The sequence below is a fragment of the Apodemus sylvaticus genome, chromosome 5 (genome assembly GCF_947179515.1).
Source record: "Apodemus sylvaticus chromosome 5, mApoSyl1.1, whole genome shotgun sequence".
In the NCBI taxonomy this organism is placed as follows: Eukaryota; Metazoa; Chordata; class Mammalia; order Rodentia; family Muridae; genus Apodemus; species Apodemus sylvaticus.
The window spans coordinates 137,719,411-137,740,881 of record NC_067476.1 but is presented as its reverse complement, the minus strand read 5'-3'; the positions used below and the strand labels follow the sequence as shown (position 1 = coordinate 137,740,881).

At 47.6% G+C, this 21,471-nt stretch overlaps 1 protein-coding gene across 1 annotated transcript; it reads right to left on the bottom strand.

The window, feature by feature from the left end:
* Positions 1–321: 321 nt before the first annotated feature.
* Positions 322–21,379, bottom strand: Tbc1d20 (TBC1 domain family member 20). The gene is made up of 8 exons (XM_052183907.1): positions 21,182–21,379; positions 13,147–13,332; positions 9,191–9,271; positions 5,770–5,956; positions 5,511–5,612; positions 3,609–3,750; positions 2,722–2,909; positions 322–2,521 (listed from the first exon to the last, which is right to left on the bottom strand). The coding sequence occupies exons 1-8, from the start codon at positions 21,246–21,248 to the stop codon at positions 2,266–2,268; spliced, it is 1,209 nt and encodes a 402-aa protein (XP_052039867.1). The 5' UTR covers positions 21,249–21,379; the 3' UTR covers positions 322–2,265.
* Positions 21,380–21,471: the final 92 nt, after the last annotated feature.

Sequence of the window (21,471 nt, the reverse complement as noted above, 5' to 3'; positions counted from 1 at the left end):
AGGCAGATAGGCCCTTGTCATAAACATGTCCTAAACAAAACCTTGAACCCCAAAGATGACTTGGGGTCACTGGACCTTTGTTCCATGTGCTGACTAAACTGCTTCTCACTTATGACTGAAGTTGGGTATCAAACTAGGGAAGTAGCTAGCTTAGCCCTTGCTGGCTGCTAGAACCAGGACTCTTGCTCTAAACTGTGTGAAACAAAACTGGAAAGGTTACTGTCCTGCCAGCCAAGACAAGTCTACAGACCACAGCTCTTGAGTATCTAAGACTCACCAGGTCCATATCCGGGAAAACAGTGATGATACAAAGACAAGTGATTAGGAATCACATAAGGGCATTTATTTCATACAGGGCTCTGTACAAAACATCTACACATATTTTTTTACAGAGTAAGTAAATACCTGAAGGTAAATTGACAATGCTTTCTTCGCAGTGGCAGGGGAGTCCTGTTACGGGCACAGACCACTCTTCAGCACACGTATTTGAATGCAGACTAGTGGCTTGGACCCTGAGCCCACGCCCCTCCCTCAGCCAGTGAGCTTCAGTCTTCAGGCCGGCTAGAGGCATAGATAAGCTCCCACAGTAGACCGATAGAATTGGTCACCTTATCACTCTGGGTCCTGGAATCCAGTGACTTGCTCACCCAAGGCAAGGCTTCTGCGTGGAGAGGACTTAGCACTCCAGCCTGACTTCATTAAAGTGCTTGGTGTGACTCAGCCTGGGCACCTCCTGTATGCTCTGGCTCTGTGGCTGCCCGGCATGCAGAGTGTCCCACCGCATTCAATGGGCAAGGGGACTAGGGGATGGGAGGGGGGACACGTGGGGTATGGACATGGCAGGACTGGAGAGTACCCAGGAAGATAAGGAAACTAGCTTCCCACTACACACCCTAAAGCAGCAAAAGGCACTTTTGTTTTCAAGCCAGTTACTATAAAACACCTGGCTTCACTTTCAACCAAGCCATCCTAGGAAGACCAAGTGATCCCCGGATCCTGTACACCTCTCCTGGAGGAGCAGGTACAGTGAGGCTGGTGGTGCGGGGTTCCTGCCAAACCCTGTCTTCATGCTGGCAAGTTTCCAAGGACATTCCCAGCCTGAGACCAGCAGCTGAGATCAACACAAGACAGGCTGAGGTGGGTAATAGGAAAATAAGTGAGACAGGAAGTGGCACTGTGGGGTATGAGAGTATTCACAAACTTTGGCTAAACTGAGCAGGGAGAATATCTCAGGTGCAATCCTGTCATCCCAAATAATTGGGAGCCGAGGCAGGAGGATCAAAAGTTCAAGGCCAGCCTGGATAATTTAGGTAGACCCTGTCTCAAAACTTAAAAAAAAAAAAAAAAAATTTCCGGGCTGCTCAGTGGTAGAACACTTGCTTCGCAGGTGCAAGGCCCTGGGGTCCATTCCCCTCCAAAAAAGGGAAGAGTAAATGTTAGCCCAGTAGAAGCTCAACACTCTGAAAGCTTCTCTCATGAAGGAACTATGAGAGAGGCTGGAGAGATGGCTCAGCAGTTAAGAGCACTTACTGCTGCTTCACCAGAGGCCTGGCATTCAGATCCCAGCACCCACATCAGGCTCCAGGAACCCTGAAGCCCACCTGTGACCTCTGTGGGCACCTGTACACACACATAAGTAATTTTTTTTTTAAGTGAAGAGTACTTGCTATGTTAGGTGTAGTATACAATCATAAAAACAGTATTAAAAATGTCTTTGTAGGTTTTGTCATGTGGCTTGTAGAGGAGAAAACAGGGAGACACAGGCAACACCATCCTAGTGATTAACGTTCCTCTGCATGTGATCTCTAGGCTGGGGTCATAAAAATTTAATTAGAACCCAGCTCAAGTCTCTGATTCTGACCAGCTAATAGGGCCGCCTTTAAGGGGGTCTGGCTGGCCCCCAGGCTAGAGTTCCCTCCCCTCACTTTCATTCCAAGGCTGGACCATCCTGCCTGCTTTGTCTAAAGATACTCAAGACACATGGTGCTGTGAGGAGGGCATCTCTGGCCCCAACTTTCTAGGCAATGAGTTGGTTAGCCAGGTGCTCCAGAGCCACTTCCAATAGGAGGAGGTGCAGAAAGCACTCAGGTCGGTAAGCCCAGTGTCAGGCTCTGCCACTAGCCATCAAAGCCAAAAGACAAGCTGCCGAGGGTGGCAGGTGGAGCACCCCTCACAGAAACCCTTTAATCACAGCATCTTCACCCTCTTTCTGGAAATGGAGAGAGCTTGGTACTCTGGGTGAGGAGGTGGCTACTTGAGCTAAGTTTAGGGGAACAGCTGCAGCTGGAACTTAGGGGCCCACTCCAGGGCGCTCTTCACTACTGCTAGTGCTGCTGCTCCAAGGGCCACCGTTAGCCCCATGACTGCCAGTTTCACAAAGCGGTTGGTCCTTGGTTTGGTCAGGACATCTTTTGTTCGAGCCTCAGGCCTCAGGAGTCCCCGAAACCGCTGCCGCAGCACCATGTCTGGCCTCTGCTGAGTCGATGCCAGCTCAAAGTCTTTGAAAGTAGAGGCTGCCGTTCTGTAGAAGGAAGCAGAAGGGAGCACAGAGGGGCAGAAGACACTGAGCACACCACTGCTCAGCATGCTCTTCTGGTAAGATCTATACGGCCTGTAGAGAAGAACCTGCTGCTGTGTGGAAGCCCACCCCCTCTAGACAAGCTGAATCCAGGCTGGTCCATTTCCAACTGCCCCCTGCAGCAGAAGCTCTGCCCACCTCACCTCTCAGCCTCCTGCTGAGCAGCCGCCTCCCTTGCAAGTTCAGAAGGGGGAAACTGAACAAAGAGGTCTCCTGCTCTGCTGATGAGCGTCTCATAGGGCAGGTCCTGAGGGATCTGGGACAACAGGTGGTGGACAGAGGCCATGTCACAGTCACAGTCCAGGACTTCCTGCTCCCGGTACAGCACGATCTGGTGAAAGCAGGCTCTGAATCAGATACAGACTAGACACTTGTCTCTCTCTCTACACACACACACACACACACACACACACACACACACACACACGCAGCACTCAGTCCAAAGGTTCGGCAAATGCTGTGTTCCACTCCACCTATTATACTGTGAAAGAATGACTACCTAATTCTTGTTAAGTCCTCTGACAAGTCTTGAAATAAACTGACATTCTTTTAGAAAGAAGAAAAGGGTCTCAGGAGATTGAGGAGCTTCAGAGAAGCCTGACAGAGCCATCTTGCTTCACTCAGACATCCTCCTGACAGCAGAGCTAATGTTTACAGCTGCTGAAGGGCCACTCTCCACTTGGCCCTTTTGGGCACGAACCCCACACTCTTCCACAAGCCACTCCTCTTTTAAGCCTAACAGCAGGCCTGCCTCTGGCGCACGCTGAACCATGCTGAACCACCAGCTGGGCCCATAATGATGTCTACTAGCTAGAGTTCTAGGTGTCAGTAGTTATTGACAGTCACATGGCCCTCTGGTACTCTGAAGGGTCTGAAGTCTCTCCATGAGGACAGTTGCTTAACATTTCCTAACACACTTCAGACTAGGGAATGGGCCACCAGCCTAGGCTCTACTGTCCCCTTCAAGAACACTGATGGAGTTGGCTGGGTTAACAGTGAACCTCGTCACCGCCTCCCAGTGTGTACCTACCACAGCGGCAAAGTAAATGGGCATGAGCGGGTGGCAGGCCAGGAAGAAGTCGTATAACCTCACAACGTGCCTGAAGTCCAACAGGACGTGCCCAAACCAGGTGATAAGCCAGCTGAGGGCAAAGATGGTCCCCACCTCAGCACTAGGAGCAAAGGAAATCAGAAGTTAAGTGTCCTGCCAGCTCACTTCTTCCCTCTCACTGAGCTTTGTTCTTTTTTTTTTTTTTTTTTTTTTGGATTTGGTTTTTTTCCGAGACAGGGTTTCTCTGTGTAGCCATGGCTGTCCTGGAACTCACTCTGTAGACCAGGCTGGCCTCCAACTCAGAAATCCGCCTGCCTCTGCCTCCCAGAGTGCTGGGATTACAGATGTGCGCCACCACCGCCCATCTCTGAGCTTTGTTCTTAAAAGCTGCTGAGAAAGAAGTATTTGGAAAGTATAGTTCTTTCTTGGAAAATTACACCACTTAGGAACTCAGAACCTTCTTAAAAAAACACAAAGTCTTTAAAATGTACCATGAAGCCTGGTGGTGATGGCATACTGCTGTGCACCCTGAGAAGGAAAGGGTGGCAGGCAGAGGCAAATGACCTCTGAGTTCAAGGCCAGCCTGGCCTACAGAGTGAGTTCTAGGACAGCCAGGCTACACAGAGAGAAATCCTTTCTCAAAAACCCAAACCCAAACCAAACCTAACCAAGCACTCTGAGGATGGGGAGGAGCTCACAGGCAGAGCGCTACCTCACCATCCTGAGTACTTTTCTCATGCACAACCAACTTCCACTTGAGAACAAGGAGCAGCCGCTCAGAGAGGAGCACTGTGGTTCCCTCCTGAGCACCAGGCACCAGGCATGGAGGCAAAGCACACATACATGTGAAAGTAAATCTTAAAAAAAAAAAAAAAAAGGATTTATTTATTATCTTTACATGTGTGTGGCTGTGCTGAGTTTATGCATAGCACACAGGCACCTGCACAGGCTAGAGCGTGTTGGATACTTTAAAACTGCAGTTAAGAACAGTTGTGAGCCGCCTGATATGGGTGCTGTGAACTGTACCCGGGTCTTCTGCAAGAGGAGTAAGCACTCTTAACCTCTAACCCATTTTTCTATCCCCTTCTGTTTTTACGTTTACATTTTTGTTGTTTGTTTGTTTGTGTTTTTTTGTTTGTTTTTGAAACAGGGTTTCACTATGCAGCCTTGACTGGCCTGGAGCTCAGTATCTAGACCAAGCTGGCCTCGAACTCTAGAGATCTACCTGTTCTGTCACTGGCATACACCACCACTGCCCAGTTTGTCCTCCCACCCCACCTGACCCCCATGTGTCTCAAATTGGCTTCAAAGTCACTACAGAACCAAGGCTGGCCTAGACTTCCTTCCTTTCACCGCCGGGTGTGGTGGCTCTGAGAAGGCAGAGGATCTTTACAGGAGTTCCTCTCTGGCAAACGCTACACAGTGAGACCCTATCTCAAAAAGTAAAAACTTAAGGGAAAACAAACTTTTATTTTTCTGCGTATGTCTGTGCGTTACTGTGTGCATGGTGTATAGGTGCCTAGGGAAGAAGTGGAGGAAGGTGTTGAATTCCGTGGAGCTGGAATTACAGGTGTCATAACTGAACTCTGCTCCTCTTCAAGTGCAGCAAGGGCCCTTAACTATGGAGCCATCTCTTTAGTGCCTGGCCTTGAACTCTTAACCCTTCTGTCTTTGCCTTCCAGAGCTTCACCTCAGGCGTGTGGCAGGCATCACATGTAGCTTTCCCTTCATGCGTCTAAGAATTTACGACACATCCACCAAATGCAAGCTCCCAAAGCCTTGAGCTGCCATCCCTACATGCTAGGTTTGTGAAGAAACAGAAAGTCAAAACATCAAGGAGCAGAGCTGCCATGTGTCTTGTATACACAGATGTAGATTCACCTCTGCATGAAGTCATGGAGTTCTGGGTTCACTTGGTCAATGATGGGCATCAGGTAATTCAGGATGTGCTTGGTGTTGTCCATTGTGGGATCCATGAAGTCCCTATGGAAGACAATTCAGTCAATGCAAGTAGTCCGTCCGGTCCTACACTGACCTGAGGGCTGGTGAATGGAGTGGGCTCAAACTATTTAGACATCTTTCTGTCCTAAGAAGCTGGGGAGTGACAGCCATCCAGGTATGGGACCAGATGCACAGGTACCTGAGGTGGTGGGTAGACAACTTTTCTACCAGGGATATTGCCAGTCTCTCGCCCACCACCAGCAGAAAAGTGACCACGATGTCATGGTAGCCCTGGTAGTAGTGGAGCTGAGGGTTGCGATCCAAGACGAGGAGGATGATATCGATTAGCTCTTCCTGGAGCCCTTCTCTCTGCTCATCTGGCATGCCTGGGGAGAGGTGGTGCATCTGCATTGGCAAAGGATCTAACGACAGAATAGGCCAGCAATGCTTAAAGTGGCCAGTGACAGACAATGAATTACAAACAAGTGGGCCTTGCCGTGCAAAATCTACACATTGCTGATGACACCCAGCCCAGGAAAAGCCACACAGTAGGGCCTCTGGGAAAACCACCTTACAGTTAGGATGGCCAATCATAGGGAAAGAATAGCACAGGCCTCCATGAGCTCTTCACTTCAGGGATCTCCTGTCACCAGTGTCAAAGACATGACCCTAAACCTCATGGCAAACACCAGACAAAAACAGCATGAGCAAAAAGTGACAGAGTTAACTGGCTTGCTATGCACACAAAGGAACTTTTGACATTAAAGGAGGCTCAAAAGAGGCTTGAACATCAAATTCAACAATCTGTGTTTTTCTGTTAAAAATAATTAGTAAATTTTTTCTGATAAAAATAGATGAACAGTGAAAGATGAACTTTTCTGAGTTAAGATATTCTGAACAAAAGGGTGCTATGCTGGCTGTTGGCCCTTAGTTCAGAAACAAAATCCTGTGTACATGTATGGAAACAAACATGTGATCACTATGGCAAAGTGTGAATCTGCAAGATCAGCACAAAAGTATCTATAGACTTCTGGCCCATCTTCATGGAATGCAATTATATAAGGAATTATATAAAGATTAAAAATGTATTCTTCTCTAAGCTATATCCCATAGTCTAAGTGGGCTCACTTAGACTAGCTGCAGCTATAAGCAGGAGTACCCAGTTGAGACTCCTCTGGAATCCAGGGCCAGGAAGTCACAGCAGTAAACACAACACAGTGCTCTTTGGCACTTATTTTGGTGAAGAATTATGAACCTGTTCTGCCTAAAGCCAGAGCTCAAAGAGGAGAAGGCCATCTACAAGGCACCCTGGATCTGAAACGGAACTTGAACCTCAAGGCTCTATTTAAGGGAGTTAAAAAACACAGCACCGCTGGGCAGTGGTGGCGCACGCCTGTAATCCCAGCACTCTGGGAGGCAGAGGCAGGCGGATTTCTGAGTTCGAGGCCAGCCTGGTCTACAGAGTGAGTTCCAGGACAGCCAGGGCTACACAGAGAAACCCTGTCTCCAAACCCCCCCAAAAACAAACAAACAAACAAAAACCCACAGCACCGCTGTGCAGTGGTGGCTCACGCCTGTAATCCCAGCACTCTGGGAGGCAGAGGCAGCTGGATTTCTGAGTTGGAGGCCAGCCTGGTCTACAGAGTGAGCTCCAGGACAGCCAGGGCTACACAGAGAAACCCTGTCTCCAAACCCCCCCAAAAACAAACAAACAAACAAAAACCCACAGCACCGCTGTGCAGTGGTGGCTCACGCCTGTAATCCCAGCACTCTGGGAGGCAGAGGCAGCTGGATTTCTGAGTTGGAGGCCAGCCTGGTCTACAGAGTGAGTTCCAGGACAGCCAGGGCTATACAGAGAAACCCTGTCTCAAAAAAAAAAAAAAAAAAAACCAACAACAACAAATCCCAAAAAAACCCCCAAAAAAACACAGCACCAAAGAAACTGAAGCTGCTAGCGGTTGGAGGCTGTCATAATCTGTTCCAATTCTTCTACTAAAAACTGATCCAGAAAATGCCAACTCTTGCGAGTGTATGAAATGGAGAAAATGGCCACTGAGAAGCATGTGGTCCTTACCACTCAGTAGTCCTGGCTTAGCCAGCCTGAAAGAGACCAATGAGAAATAAACAAGTCGTCCAGGAGCTGCACACTGACTTGCCACCCCGGACCCTGTGGAAAAATGACAGGGCGGGTGGCCTGCTCACAAGATGCCCTCAGGATGGTGTAAGCAGGTCAGTGTGAGCTCGCAGGCTGACCTGTCTGCTGTCTGAGAGAGCCAGGGGTGTGATGTTAACTTTGAGTTCCAAGTCTGAACTGTAAGTGAAAATGACTGAGCACGTGGAGAGGAAGAGGTCAAGCCCTGATCTCAAGAAGTGTTTCAGAAGAATGTCACCAAGCACAGCTTTCTCCGTGCTCTTAGCTTGGTTTTCAGTTAAAAGCGGGCACTGTGAGCAAAAGAGCAAGGTGGGGGCGCACTGAGCTGAATGAAGGCTCAGGCGGAGGAGGCAGAGCTGCTCTTGCTTGTATTCATCCACCTCTCAAGAGGTGTGCTGGGGAGAGAACAAAACAGCAAGGCAAACCAAGTACTAAGTCAAACTAAGTAGCAAACTAAGTAGCAAAGAGCTACTTCCTGTTTGAATTTCTGGTTTATGATTGGTCAGGCTAATCCAGAGGACATGAAGGGAAAGGGTTTAAAATGCCCAGGTGGATCCTGTGTGCAGGAAGATCATAATGGACTTGTGACATAGAGGTATTAAGGATGACCTTCATATCCTGCCACCCCCTCTTTAATTCCAGCTCTCGGGAGGCCGAGGCAGGAGGATTTCTGAGTATAAGGAATAGCAGTAGTAAAGGGCGCAAAGAAAACACGGCTGCACTTGCCTTATAGCAACCACCTCAAGTGGACCAGCAGGGGGGAGGGGACTGGGTCATGGGATATGTTGTATCCTGTCCAGAAGACTGACTGGCTACCAGCCTGTGGGAGCCTCAGGAGTCTCCCCAGAAAGCAAAGATCCAAGCAGGGCAGGAGGCCTGTAACACACATGTCCCAACCAGAGCTTGCTTCAGCTAGCTGTGGCAAGAGAGTTAGAGGCGCCCATATCTCTTTAAAAGTCCCCTTACAAGGGGAAGAAAGCTAGATTATACAGATGAGATTTGCTGCCCATTTCCCTCCATTATGAAAACAGAAAGCATAGTCATTTTCCTTGTCCTAGAAGCACAGGACAATTTCAGGAACATTCTCTGCATGCAAGCATGCAGGAAAAGGGATCCAGTAACCACACAGGTAAGGTGACACTCACCAGTGAAGACATTAACAGTTCCCATTAGGGAGCAATTCCAAACCAACCCACTCTCCAAAGTCAATCCCTGGCCCTCCCAATGCCTACAAGTTCCTCCAGAACACAAGGGCGGACGAGGAAGCAAGAGCTTTTTCACTTGGCACCTCTGGGCCACAAGGAAAAACAGCAAGGGCCTCTGTCTTCATGCCTGAGAGCAGGGTTCTGCATGTGTGTCTCTGCTTGCTGGGAAGCTCCCCCAGCCTTGGCACGCACCAACACAGGAAGGGGAGTGTGAAGGGACTGAAGGCACCCTCCCGATGTGGCAAGTCAGGAGATCTGCTCACCAGGAGGGAAGCGCCGGAGAGACCGCCTGACGTCCAGCAGCACTTGTTGGTAGTCCTTGCTCATGTCGCGCAGATCCTTCCCTATCAGAGGAAGAGGAACATGGTGTTAGTGCAGAGGTCAGAGAAGCCAGATAGGAACACATTTTTCTCAGGTCTCTAGTACGTTCAGTTGTAGAGAGCTAAGCTAGCAAGCCCAGTGCCCAGAACTTAGGCCCAATACCACAGAGCAAACAAAGAGCGACAGCAACTCTACTTCTACCCCTGGACTGAGAGTTGAGACCAAAGGACACAGCAGCCTTTCCTCAAGAGAACATGACTTAAAATATAACACCTGGGCGCTGGAGAGATGGCTCAGTGGTTAAGAGCTCTGACTGCTCTTTCACAGGTCCTGAGTTCAATTCCCAGAAACCACATGGTGACTCGTAACCATCTATAATGAGATCCGCTGCCCTCCTCTGATGTGTCTGAAGACAGTGACAGTGTGTTCACATACATAAAATAAATAATTCTTTTAAATATTACACCTTGATCTAAGCACCATGTAAACACAGAATCCCAGCTATACAGTCAGGTTCACACTGGTAATATAATCCCTGTCCTTGGGTGACTGGCGGAGGGGGATTGCCTCAGGTTTGAAGCTAACCTAGCAGCAAGACCTCATCCCCCCTCCAAAAAAAATTTAAAAAAATAAAAAGCCAAAAATAGATGGGAAGTACTAAAGGGGGTGGGGGCTTTAGCACAGTTTAGTGGCTGTGAACTCGCCTAGGCCCTGGATTTGATGCCCACTGCCCCTGAAAAAAAAAAAACCAGTAAAGACACAGAGAAGTTCTAAACAGTTGTTTCATATAAGTCTGATGAGCACAGAGACAAAAGAGACTGTTCTGAGCAATATGAGGAAGGATGGAAGAGAAGCAAAAGGTCAAGGGGTCAGAGCTATTGTGCCTGCTACTGTCCTCACAAGGACCTGACCACATCTGTCAAGTGAGCTGCCTGTACCTGAGCATGTGTACCTCTCAGTCACCACAAGGAGTGACTAGAATAAGGAAAGTGATAGTGTGTGCTCAGCACACAAGCTCTGAAGTTCTTAGATAGGAAGGGCCTTAAGCATCTGAAGATATGGCATGGGTGTAGCTCTGGAGTAAAACTGTTAAAGACTAACAAACAACTGATATTAAAACATCACAGGGGAATCAGGTGTGGGAGGAGGGGTGGAGAAGTAGAGAGGGTCAGGAATTTGAATGGAGATGTGTAGCAGTGGGAGAGGGGGATCTAGGGATAGCCACTAGAAAGTACCAGATGCCAGGGACCCAAGAGGGTCCCAGGACCCAAGACGGATGACAGGAGTCAAAATGCCGAACAAGGGGGAGAGAGAACCTGTAGAGACCATATCCAGTGGATAAGCACAGCCCCCCACTGAGGGATGGGGCTACCCACCCACCTCAAAAATATTAATCCAGAATTCCTCCTGTCAAAAGGAAATGCATGGACAAAGAGTAGAGCAGAAACTGAAGGAAAGGCCATTCAGAGACTGCCCCACCTAGGGATCCATCCCATCTGCAGACACCAAACCCAGACACTACTGCTGATGCCAAGAAGCACTTGCTGACAGGAGCCTGGTATAGCTGTTCTCTGAGAGGCTGTACCAGAACCTGACCAATACAGACATGGATGCTCGCAGCCAACCATTGGACTGAGCGTGAGGACCCCAATGGAGGAGTTAGGGGAAGGGATGAAGGAGCTGAAGGAGTTTGCAACCCCATAGGAAGAACAACAGTACCAACCAACCAGATCCTCCAGAACCCCCAGGGACTAAACCACCAACCAAAGCATACACACGGAGGGAGCCATGGCTCCAGCTGCGCATGTAGCGGCTTTATCTGGCATTAATGGAGAGGCCCTTGGTCCTGTGGAGGCGCGATGATCCAATATTGGGGAATGATTGGGCATGAGGCTGGAGTGGGTGGGTGGGGGAGCACCCTCATAGAAGCAGGGGGTATGAGGGAAGGGATGGGGGTTTGTGGAGGGCAAACTGGATGTAAAATATAAATCAATAAGCAAAACCACCCCTCCTCAAAAAAAAAACCAAACAACCTCACATGGGGCTGGAGAGATGGTTCAGTGGTTAGGAGCCTCTGCCAGAGGTCCTGAGTTCAATTCCCAGCAAACACATAGTGGCTCACAACCATCAGTAATGGGGTCCGGTGCCCTCTTCTGGCATGCAGCAGAGCACTCACAATAAGAAAAAAAATCACACTGTACCTTAAAAGAATATATAACTCCCCCACGCCTAATATCACCCATCAATGACCTTGAACTCTTTTTTGATTTTTAAGATTAAGATTTGGCCTGGCAGTAGTGGTGGTGCACACTTTTAATTCCAGTGGTCAAGTGGCAGAGACAGTCAGATCTCTGTAAGTTCAAGGCCAGCCTCAACTATACAGTAAAACCCTGTGTCATAAAACCAAACCAAACTAAACCAAAAAAAGATTTATTTTTATCTCAGGTGAATGGGTGTTTTGCTTGCTCATGTGTCTGTACACTGCATATACAGAAGAGGATGTCAGATCCCCTGGAAGTGAAGTTACAGAGGTTTATGACCTGCCAGGTGAGTGCTGAGACTTGAACCTGGATCATGAGGAAGAGCAGTTAGTGTTATTAACCACTGAGCCATCTCTCCAGCCCTGACCTTGAGCCTGACCCCCACCCACCCCCTTTTAATTTTTTCTTCTTTTTTTTCTTTCTTTTCTTTTGAGACAGGCTTTCTCTATATAGTCCTGGATGTCCTTTAACTCAGAGATCCACCTGCCTCTCTCTGATTCCTTTTTTTTTTTTTTTTTTTGGATTTGGTTTTGTCAAGACAGGGTTTCTCTGTGTAGCCCTTGCTGTCCTGGAACTCACTCTGTAGACCAGGCTGGCCTCGAACTCAGAAGGCCACCTGCCTCTGCCTCCCAAGTGCTGGGATTAAAGGTGTGCACCACCACCCCACGGCCTCTTTCTGATTCCTGAGTGCAAGAATTAAAGGTGTGACTTTAGAATTTCCTGATGCTACCAACACAGTACTAGAATTACAGGCATGTTCCACCAAAATTAGTTTTGTGCAGTGCTAGGATTGAACCTTGTACACATTAAGCAAATGTTCTTATCAACTGTGCTGGAGAAGTGGCTTACAGATACAAGCATGTCTTTTCCTTATCCCAAGCCAAGTGCTGTGTAAGTTGATTTTCCTCACAACCCACACAGAAAGCTATTAGAGGAACTACGTAAGAAGACTTACATACCCACCCCCACACGTACTTTCTTCATCTCAGTATCTGCCCTGCAGTTTGGAATGTGAGAGAAGAATGACTTCCCAGGGCAAAGCACCTGACTGCCCGCAACACCAAGCCCACTGCTCTGAGGCAGCCAGTCTCAAATATCCATAACAAGCATCACATGCAGCAGCTCAGCGCCCACTGTGCATTACATGTCTGCACATGAATAATTTTCATCACATCCAGTATGTGGCACAGACCAGGGGCACCAAGATTTGACAAGTGACGGAGAGGTCCCAGAATGCCCCACACAGTCCACTGCCACATGAATGGGTGGTAGAGGTGGCAGGGTAGGCAATGGAGCTGGTGCCCTGAAACACTTGTTCTCAGTGCATTCCCATGTCTCCCAGCACTATGTGGCTTACAAAGTTGTTAATCAACAGCGTCTAGCTGAATTAAATAGTTCTGGAACTCCAAAGAACCTCAGCACTTCTCTCTAGTGCTGTCAGAGGCCAGAAGGTGACATTGAATCTACTGGAACTGGAGTTACAAATAGGCCACCTTAAACGTGCTGGGAACTAAACCCAGGTCCTCTGAGCCACCTGCACAGTCATGTAAGAGAATTCCCCCCCCCCCAACCCCTCTAGCTAGACAGTATTTCAACCCCTCGCTGACACTCCCCACCTCAGGGTTCTGCTCCCTTACTTGACACAGGCGGTGGGTCACTGGTGTTGACATTGAGAAGCTTAGGCCACACTTGGCACCTGATCTCATCAGTCAGGAGCCCTCCCTCGCTGATAGCCATTCGTCGGAGGGTAGCCACGTCGATGGGATCACTGTTCAGAGCCTGGTGTATCTCCGCCACCTTCTTTTTCCTTTTGGCATTAAAGTCTGGAGAAACAAACAGTGTGTGGCAAAGAATGAAACACACATTTGTTAGCATGCATACTTTTCTGCTTAGAGTCTCCATCTCCTAACTTGCTTCTTACAGAACCTACACATATTTAGCGGATGTGTAAAACACTTTGGCCATATCCCATGTAAGTAACAAAGAATTACAGTTTTAGGAATTATCAGTAAGTACCAGCTACTGTCAATGCATTTCTGTTCAAATCTCAGTCTAAGTGGTTTTCTTGGGCTGGTAAAGTCTTGGGATTAACCCCTAACACTGCAGAAAATAACTTTAATTTGTTTTTTAGAGACATGATTTCTCTGTCACAAGCCACTGCCTGGCTATGCTGGAAATTGCTTTGTAGACCAGGCTGGCCTTGAATTCACAGAGATCCATCTGTCTCTGCCTCCCAAGAGCTGGGCCTTAAAGGCATGTGCCACTACCAGGCCAGAAAAAATTTAATTGTTCATTCTGAAAAAAAAAAATGTAATTCAAAACTCAATACTGGGCTTGGGGAATGCGTCCTAGCAGCATAGTACTTGTTGTGTGTGAGGCCCCACATTTAATTCAAGGTATCCTCAACACTACATTTAACAAAACCATATGCAACACTCATACAAATAAAGTAAAAATAAATCTTTTTTTTTCTTTTTCTTTTTTTTTGGGGGGGGGATTTGTTTTTTTCGAGGCAGGGTTTCTCTGTATAGCCCTGGCTGTCCTAGAACTCACTCTGTAGACCAGGCTGGCCTCGAACTCAGAAATCCGCCTGCCTCTGCTTCCCAGAGTACTGGGATTACAGACATGCGCCACCACCGCCCAGCTATAAATATTTTTTTTTAAAGCTCTATTCATCACTGGCAATCACAAAGTAGTATGTTAAGCATCTTACAGATTTTTTAAAAATATTTTTAAAGATTTATTTATTTTTCTTTTCTGTGTATTTGGATTTTGCCTGCATGTCTATGTGAGCACCTACTGTAAGCCTGGGGCCTGTGAAGTCGGACAAGTTTTAGATGCCCCGAATTGGAGTGTAGGTGTCTGTGAGCAGTCATCTGTATGCTGGGAACTGAATCCGAGCCTCTGAATGAACAGTAAGGCTGTTAACTCCTGAACAATAATTCTAGCCCCAGTCTTTTGCTCTCCCTGTAGCCAAAAATGAGACCATCAATTTCTGAGCTTCCTGCCTCTGCTCCCCAAGTGCTCTGACTAGGGGTCTGTGATCCCATGCCGATTTTATGCGGTGCATAGGATTGAACCCAAAGTTTCTTAGCATTCTTCCAACTGAGCTACATCCCAGCCACAAAGCAGCTCACACTCATACGTAAGAGTCTTATTTACAGACAATTATAAAACTGAAATTATTCTTTTAGAAGCCAAGCACAACGGAACATGCCTTTATTTCCAGCACTTGGGAAGCAGACTCAGAACTTTCACAAGTTTAAAGTCAGACTCTTTCTTCTACATAGCATATTCAAGGCCAACCTGGAGTATAAAGTCTCATTTCAAAAAAACAAAACAAAAATGACTTTTTATTTGGTGGGCAGCTGGAGGTGCTTTGAGATGGTTTCTCTTGTGTAGCCCTGGCTGGCCTTAAGTGAAGAGATCTGCCTGTTGGCCTTACAAGTGCTGGGATTAAAGATGTGCACCACCATGCCCAGCTCAACTCTAAAAAGACAGGATCTTAATGTATTCCAGGCTGACCTGGAACTTGCTATGTAGACAATATTGGCCTCAAACTCACAGCAATCCACCTGCCTCTACCTCAAAAGTAGTTTTTTAGGGGCTGAAAGATGGCTTAGTGGTTCTTCCTAAGGAACCAGGTTCAAATCCCAGCACCCACATGGCAGCTCACAACTGCCTGCAACTTCAAGATCTGACAAGTATCACACAGACATACATTCAGGCAAAACATCAATGCACAAAAAATGAAGATATACTAGTTAGCATTAAAAAAAAGTTTTTTTAGAAAGCAGGATGAGCATCTGAGGTTACTATGTATCTGTCCTAACTCTCTCATTTCAATAAGACACAGTGTCTAGGTTTTCAAGCAGAACATCTACTTTTTAGGAACCTCGGATGACACTTGTCAAGATTTTACGATTACCTGAACCACCGAGAAAATAAAAACTACAAGAATTTCAACACAAAAGCACCAACCATCACAAGGAATTACATTATAACTCAAGAAAACATGTATGCAGATAGTAAGGCCAAGAGTGCAGCAAGACTACATACAGGTCAGGCCAACCTATACATGCACATCTACAGAACAATGCTAGACACTAGACACTAGGGCTAAGCATTGTTCTGTAGACTTAAGTGGCTGTATCACAGGGTATATGAAGTTCTAGAAGAGGTACTGAACAGAGGAGCTCAGTGATGTTCTATTCTGAGAAACCAGTCTACAACTGCTCTCACGACAAGGGTGAAACACAAATGGACTTGTTAAGAGTCCTGGTAACTTATCTATGAGCCACACAAACAGAGCTTCAGAGTCACATGCAACTGCAAGTCAGACAGAAAGGCAAGTGATTTTTGGGCTAGGTAACTTGTTCTCTTATTAAACTGTTGTTACAGTCCCTAGTAACACAGAGGGGACCAGTGTCTGAGATCTTCCTGGGGTATCTAGCCTCTGAATAATAACTGTTCAGAGTAAATTCAAACTGTTCTCTTTACTCTTAAGACTGACTCAGGTTAGATGTTATATTAAATACCTGCTTTAACTAGAAATAGAAATTCAGCCTCTTCCCTCAGTAAAAGACCTTCCCAGCCAAATGTTTCTGAGATGTCAAGGTCTTGTCTCAGCTGTACCCTCCCTCCCTCCCTCCCTCCCTCCCTCCCTCCCTCCCTCCCTCCTTCCCTCCCTCCCTCCCTCCCCTCCCCTCGCCCCTCCCCTCCCCTCCCATCCATGTAGTAGCTCATCATGGAGTCTATACTAAGCACTGAGGTGAAGCTGAACAATGACTCCCTGGGGGCCCCGGAGCTCAGAGCAGGGAGGGACACATTATTACATGGGGCATTTGACAACCCCAAAGGATGTTGAAGACCCAAAGGAAAGACTATTTCTAAAGTAACAAGGAAAGTTTTTTCCAGAAATTGATTCTGAACCCCACTGGAAACTTTGCCAAAGTTAGAGTGCATCAAAGGCAAAGCATCCTGGTAGAGGAAAGGATGTAAGCAAAGATCTGTCATGCAAGCAACATACCATTACCAAAGACAGGAAGGCTCAGACACGGAGAACAGAAGGTGTGACTGAAGGGGGAGCCGACCTCTCCAGCTGGGTGCTTCCTGCAGGCAGTACAGGCTTTCTCTGAAGGGCTACATCCCTTGAAGACAAGGCTGCATGCCTTCCAAGAGGATCAAGAAGGGTGAGAATTTCTTTTCTTGCAGTGCTGGGGATAAACTCAGAGCCTAGCACACTATGCAAGTACTCTACCCACTGCAGGAACTATGTATGCTTCACGTCTTCAACAGCACAGGATTAGCAGGAAACTGAGTAGGAATTGAATCAGTTCCAACAATGAGTAAACTATAAGTCGTGCATATGAAACTTCTGCAGTGAGTGAGTACTCTTCCACCTTCACAGTGCAAGGAAGAGTACTAAGGTGACAGTACCCCAGACAGCCTGAGGGAAACTAACATTTCCAAGTTTTGTTGACTCTTCACTAAAGTACGAAAAAACCTTATTTCTGCCCAATTCTAATAGCTTTCCCAGCAAGCTATTCAACGAACACAAGTCTGCAATCTCCTGTAGTCCCATGAGATCTGGGCAAAGACACACGAGTTACCTAGTTCTGGACGTACTTCTCTCTGATGTTTTCAGCTTTTTGTTGTTTGTTTTTGTTTTGTAACATGGGTCTCTCTATACAATCCTGGCTGTCCTGGAACTTGCTCTGTAGACCAGGCTAGACTTGAACCCTGCCTCCTGAGTTCAAAGACATGGGACACCATGCCTTGCTGTTGTTTCTAAGACAGGGTCTCATTAGTCCTGGCTGGCCTGGAATTCAAGAGTTCTGCCTGCTTCTGCCTCCTGACTGTGCCCACTGAGTCTGGCCAACAATCTCGATTTTGATTCTATAGAACTCAGGAAGTATATGTGTAGCAGAATAAATTATTTACTTAGTTTCTGTTCTTCTGGAAAAAGTTGTCCCATAGTAAGTGGCATTACTTCCCCCACACTTCTGCGTGCCTGGCTCACTACAGAATACTGTACAATTTTGTAGATTTTTCTGACTTTCCTTACAGCTCTGGGTATTTCCCTGAGAAGAGTATACAAACTGGATTAGGAGAGCTGTCTGGTCCCTTTGGGACACTGCCTTCCTTAACCTTACTTCCCAGTAGGTAAAGTGGGCAAGGCCAGTTAAGACTGTTCAGTGGGTAAAGGTGCTTGCATACAAGCCAGATGACCGAAGTTCCATCTCCAGATCTCACAATACTGACTCATGGATGTCCTCTGACCTCCATATTTACTCATTCAGTCACAAGCTTAAAGCTTAATGGCAGATGAAGACATCATTCCTACATGTGCCATCCTACACATGCTGTCTGGAGCCTAATGTATAGCATATCATTGTAATACAGAGAGAAAACAAGTCAGAGAATTCAAGTGAGCTAGTCACATACATTGTACAGAGAGGCCAGTGGCCAGCCTACACAATAGAGCATCAAGGTCACCACTAACTAATTCACCAACATCCTATTTCTCCTACAAAGAGAAAAGTCAGTTATCCCTGGGGTTTTCAGGGAAAGCTTAAAATGCATGTCTGCTATCAGTTTTATACTAAAGTAAATTCTAACCACTTCACATAGAAGAGGGTGCATGATATACTCCAAAGCTGATAGCTTCAAAATTCTTCTGCGGATGAGGACTTGATTATCATCACTATGAAAAAGTAAGATGATTGTCCTAGAATTTTCACAAAATATAATTTCTATAAATAAACCCCAGATGCCTGAAAAATAACTAAGTCAACAAAAGAGAAGAATGATAATGACGCCCCTTTCTCCTGCTCTCCAATAACGTTTTCATGGCACTGGGGCTGGAGCTTAGGGCTTTCCTTGTACATGGCAAATCAGCGTGTGCCAGTCCTACCTAACCCCTGGCCCTAACATGCTTACGTTAATAAAAGGCCATCGAAACAGACCTTTCTCTTCTCCCTCCCTGGTGTTAGAAGATGACCCACAAGCCGGGCGGTGGTGGCGCACGCCTGTAATCCCAGCACTCCAGGAGGCAGAGGTAGGTGGATTTCTGAGTTCGAGGCCAGCCTGGTCTACAGAGTGAGTTCCAGGACAGCCAGGGCAACACAGAGAAACCCTGTCTCGAGAAAAAAAAAAAAAGAAAGAAAGAAAAGAAAAAAAGAAGATAACCCACAGGCCTCACTTACACGAGCAAGTGACCAACTGCTGAGGCACAGGCCTAGCCCTAGTCACTACTTTATTTCTTAGACAGGGTCTCACTGTGTAGCTTGAACTCGCTCTGTAGACCCCGTAGCCTTATACACATCTGCCTGCCTCTGTCTCCTCTGTAGACCCCGCAGCCTTATACACATCTGCCTGCCTCTGTCTCCTCTGTAGAGCCTGCAGCCTTATACACATCTGCCTGCCTCTGTCTCCTCTGTAGACCCCGTAGTCTTATACACATCTGCCTGCCTCTGTCTCCTCTGTAGACCCCGCAGCCTTATACACATCTGCCTGCCTCTGTCTCCTCTGTAGACCCCGCAGCCTTATACACATCTGCCTGCCTCTGTCTCCTCTGTAGACCCCGCAGCCTTATACACATCTGCCTGTCTCTGTCTCCTCTGTAGAGCCTGCAGCCTTATACACATCTGCCTGCCTCTGTCTCCTCTGTAGACCCCGCAGCCTTATACACATCTGCCTGCCTCTGTCTCCTCTGTAGAGCCTGCAGCCTTATACACATCTGCCTGCCTCTGTCTCCTCTGTAGACCCCGCAGCCTTATACACATCTGCCTGCCTCTGTCTCCTCTGTAGACCCCGCAGCCTTATACACATCTGCCTGCCTCTGTCTCCTCTGTAGAGCCTGCAGCCTTATACACATCTGCCTGTCTCTGTCTCCTCTGTAGATCCTGCTGGCCTCACACACATCTGCCTGCCTCTGTCTCCTGTGTACTGGGATTAAAACATGGGCTACTATGCTCAGGTGGTGCTAACATTTTGCAGAAATATTATTTTGGTTTGGGTTTTAATGCTTCTGGGGGAAATATTAGCGTTTTAAAATCCAATTTAACTTCTGTTTAAAGACTGCTTAAAGCAATAAAGCTCTCTTGAATGTTTCTACAAAACATTAGCACTGTGTTTGCTTCCACAGCACATATACTGGAACAACATAGACAAGAAAAATAACAGCACCAACAGGCAGGGCAGTGCACCACTGTACCTAACACTAGGGTGGAGGTGGAAGATACAAAGCAACCCTCTGCTACAAGGTAAAGCCAGCCTGGGCTCCACAAGACCTAAAAGCAAAAGAAACATTAGAATAAGTAAATAAAGGGCCAGGTGGTGGTGATGCAGCAGAGACAGAAGAGGATCAGGCAGATCTCAAGAGTTAAGAGGCCAGAGTTCAAGGACACCCAGACCTAGTGAGACATTGTCTAGCGAAACCAAACCAAACCAGAAAAAAAAAAGTCCGTCTGAGCATCATGTCTGTATTTAAGACATGAACAGTGAACCACAAAAATATTATAATTGTAGTAAAATTCCTGTTAAAAGAAAATATATCCAAGTGCCCTTTGTCTTTCATAGTACTATTTCTATAAAATATAACAAGAAGAAACTAAGTACTAACATAAAGACAGACTGAGGCAAGAAGATGGTAAGTTCCAGGGTTTATCAAAATCCTGTCTGAAGGCAACTGTAAAAGGTCCCAGACCATATAGCTCAGGGACTAGATATATATCGATCTTCTAGCATTTCCTGTACCCTTCAAATCAGAGTACTTTACTGAAAAACAGAGAAAAGCAGAGCAAACTAATCTACCAATTGGTAATTTTGTCACTGATTCTCCAATATATTTAAAACCAATCTAAACTAAGAAAGATCTTTTGAATGTCCTTTCCATCCACACAAGCTGAAGGGACCGAGGTTTTGCAACCAAGACACAGCTGCACTGCAACAGGTCACAAGACTCATGTCACTTGGGACACTGGCTATTATGCCATAAAGACAGATGTGGCACAGACACCAGAAGGGTGTTAAAAATTACCAAAGAGCTCAGGAAAGTAGCTCACGGACCGAACCTCAATTGTGGCCAGTATCAGATGAGAAAGGAGGAATAACAGAAAACAAGACGTGGGCGGATAACAGGGTCAGTCCTAATATGCGTATCACCTGTCAAGAGGACGGGAAATGGATTAGCTCACCTGGTTCAGGAATTTTCACCAACTAGCACACCATACGGGAAATGTATTCCGGAACACGTGCACAATAAAACCAAAATTTCACAGGAATGGATTAGACTGAAAGAGTATGGAAAACAGCACTGCTTTGTGCACTACTGAACACTAACATAGGTGGCCCAGGAAAGGGCCAGAAAGTAGCTAACAGAGAGGAAGTGTAGGGTGGAGAGCTAGCTCACAGACCGGAGTTTCTGGAATTGGACAGTGGCGACTTTCCTTGAGTTTGTGTGCGCGCGTGCAGAGGGGAATTTTGGGGTCACGAGTGCAGAGTGGAGGCCGGAGCTCCGGCAGCGGCCCAGCGCTGGGGATCGGCTCTGCGGACGTGGCTAGAGGCGGCCTGGGTGAGGCCCCGCTCTTCCTCATCCGCCGCCGCCGCCCCCCTCAGGTCCCGGCCAAGCGGCCCTCAGTCGTCGCCCCAGCCCGCCGTCCTCCGTACCTGCCTTCCCTGGGCCGCGGTCCCAGCGGCCGGCGGAGCCGTCGCCCTTTGAGGGCCGGAGGGCCATCCCCGGGGGCCCGGGCGCCAGCCCGAGCCCCGGCTGGCGGCGGAGCCTGAAGCGCGGCTCCCACCGCGGACCTAACCCCAGTTGTGCCGGGGCAGGATAGTCGCCGTCGGCCTGCGGCGCGCAGGCGCGCAGACGGCCACGCCCCCACGTGACCTGCGTTTTGGGGTTGGGCGGGGCTGGGGCGCGCGCATGCGGTTTGACAGCGGGAAGCTCCTGCGGCTTG

Coding starts and splice junctions, on each gene's coding strand:
- Tbc1d20 (XM_052183907.1), bottom strand. CDS start 21,248: ATGGCCCTCCGGCCCTCAAAGGGCGACGGCTCCGCCGGCCGCTGGGAC. Junction 13,333..21,181: donor CCGCGGCCCAGGGAAGGCAG/GTACGGAGGACG, acceptor TTGTTTCTCCAG/ACTTTAATGCCAAAAGGAAA. Junction 3,751..5,510: donor CTCCATGACTTCATGCAGAG/GTGAATCTACAT, acceptor CTTTGCTCCTAG/TGCTGAGGTGGGGACCATCT.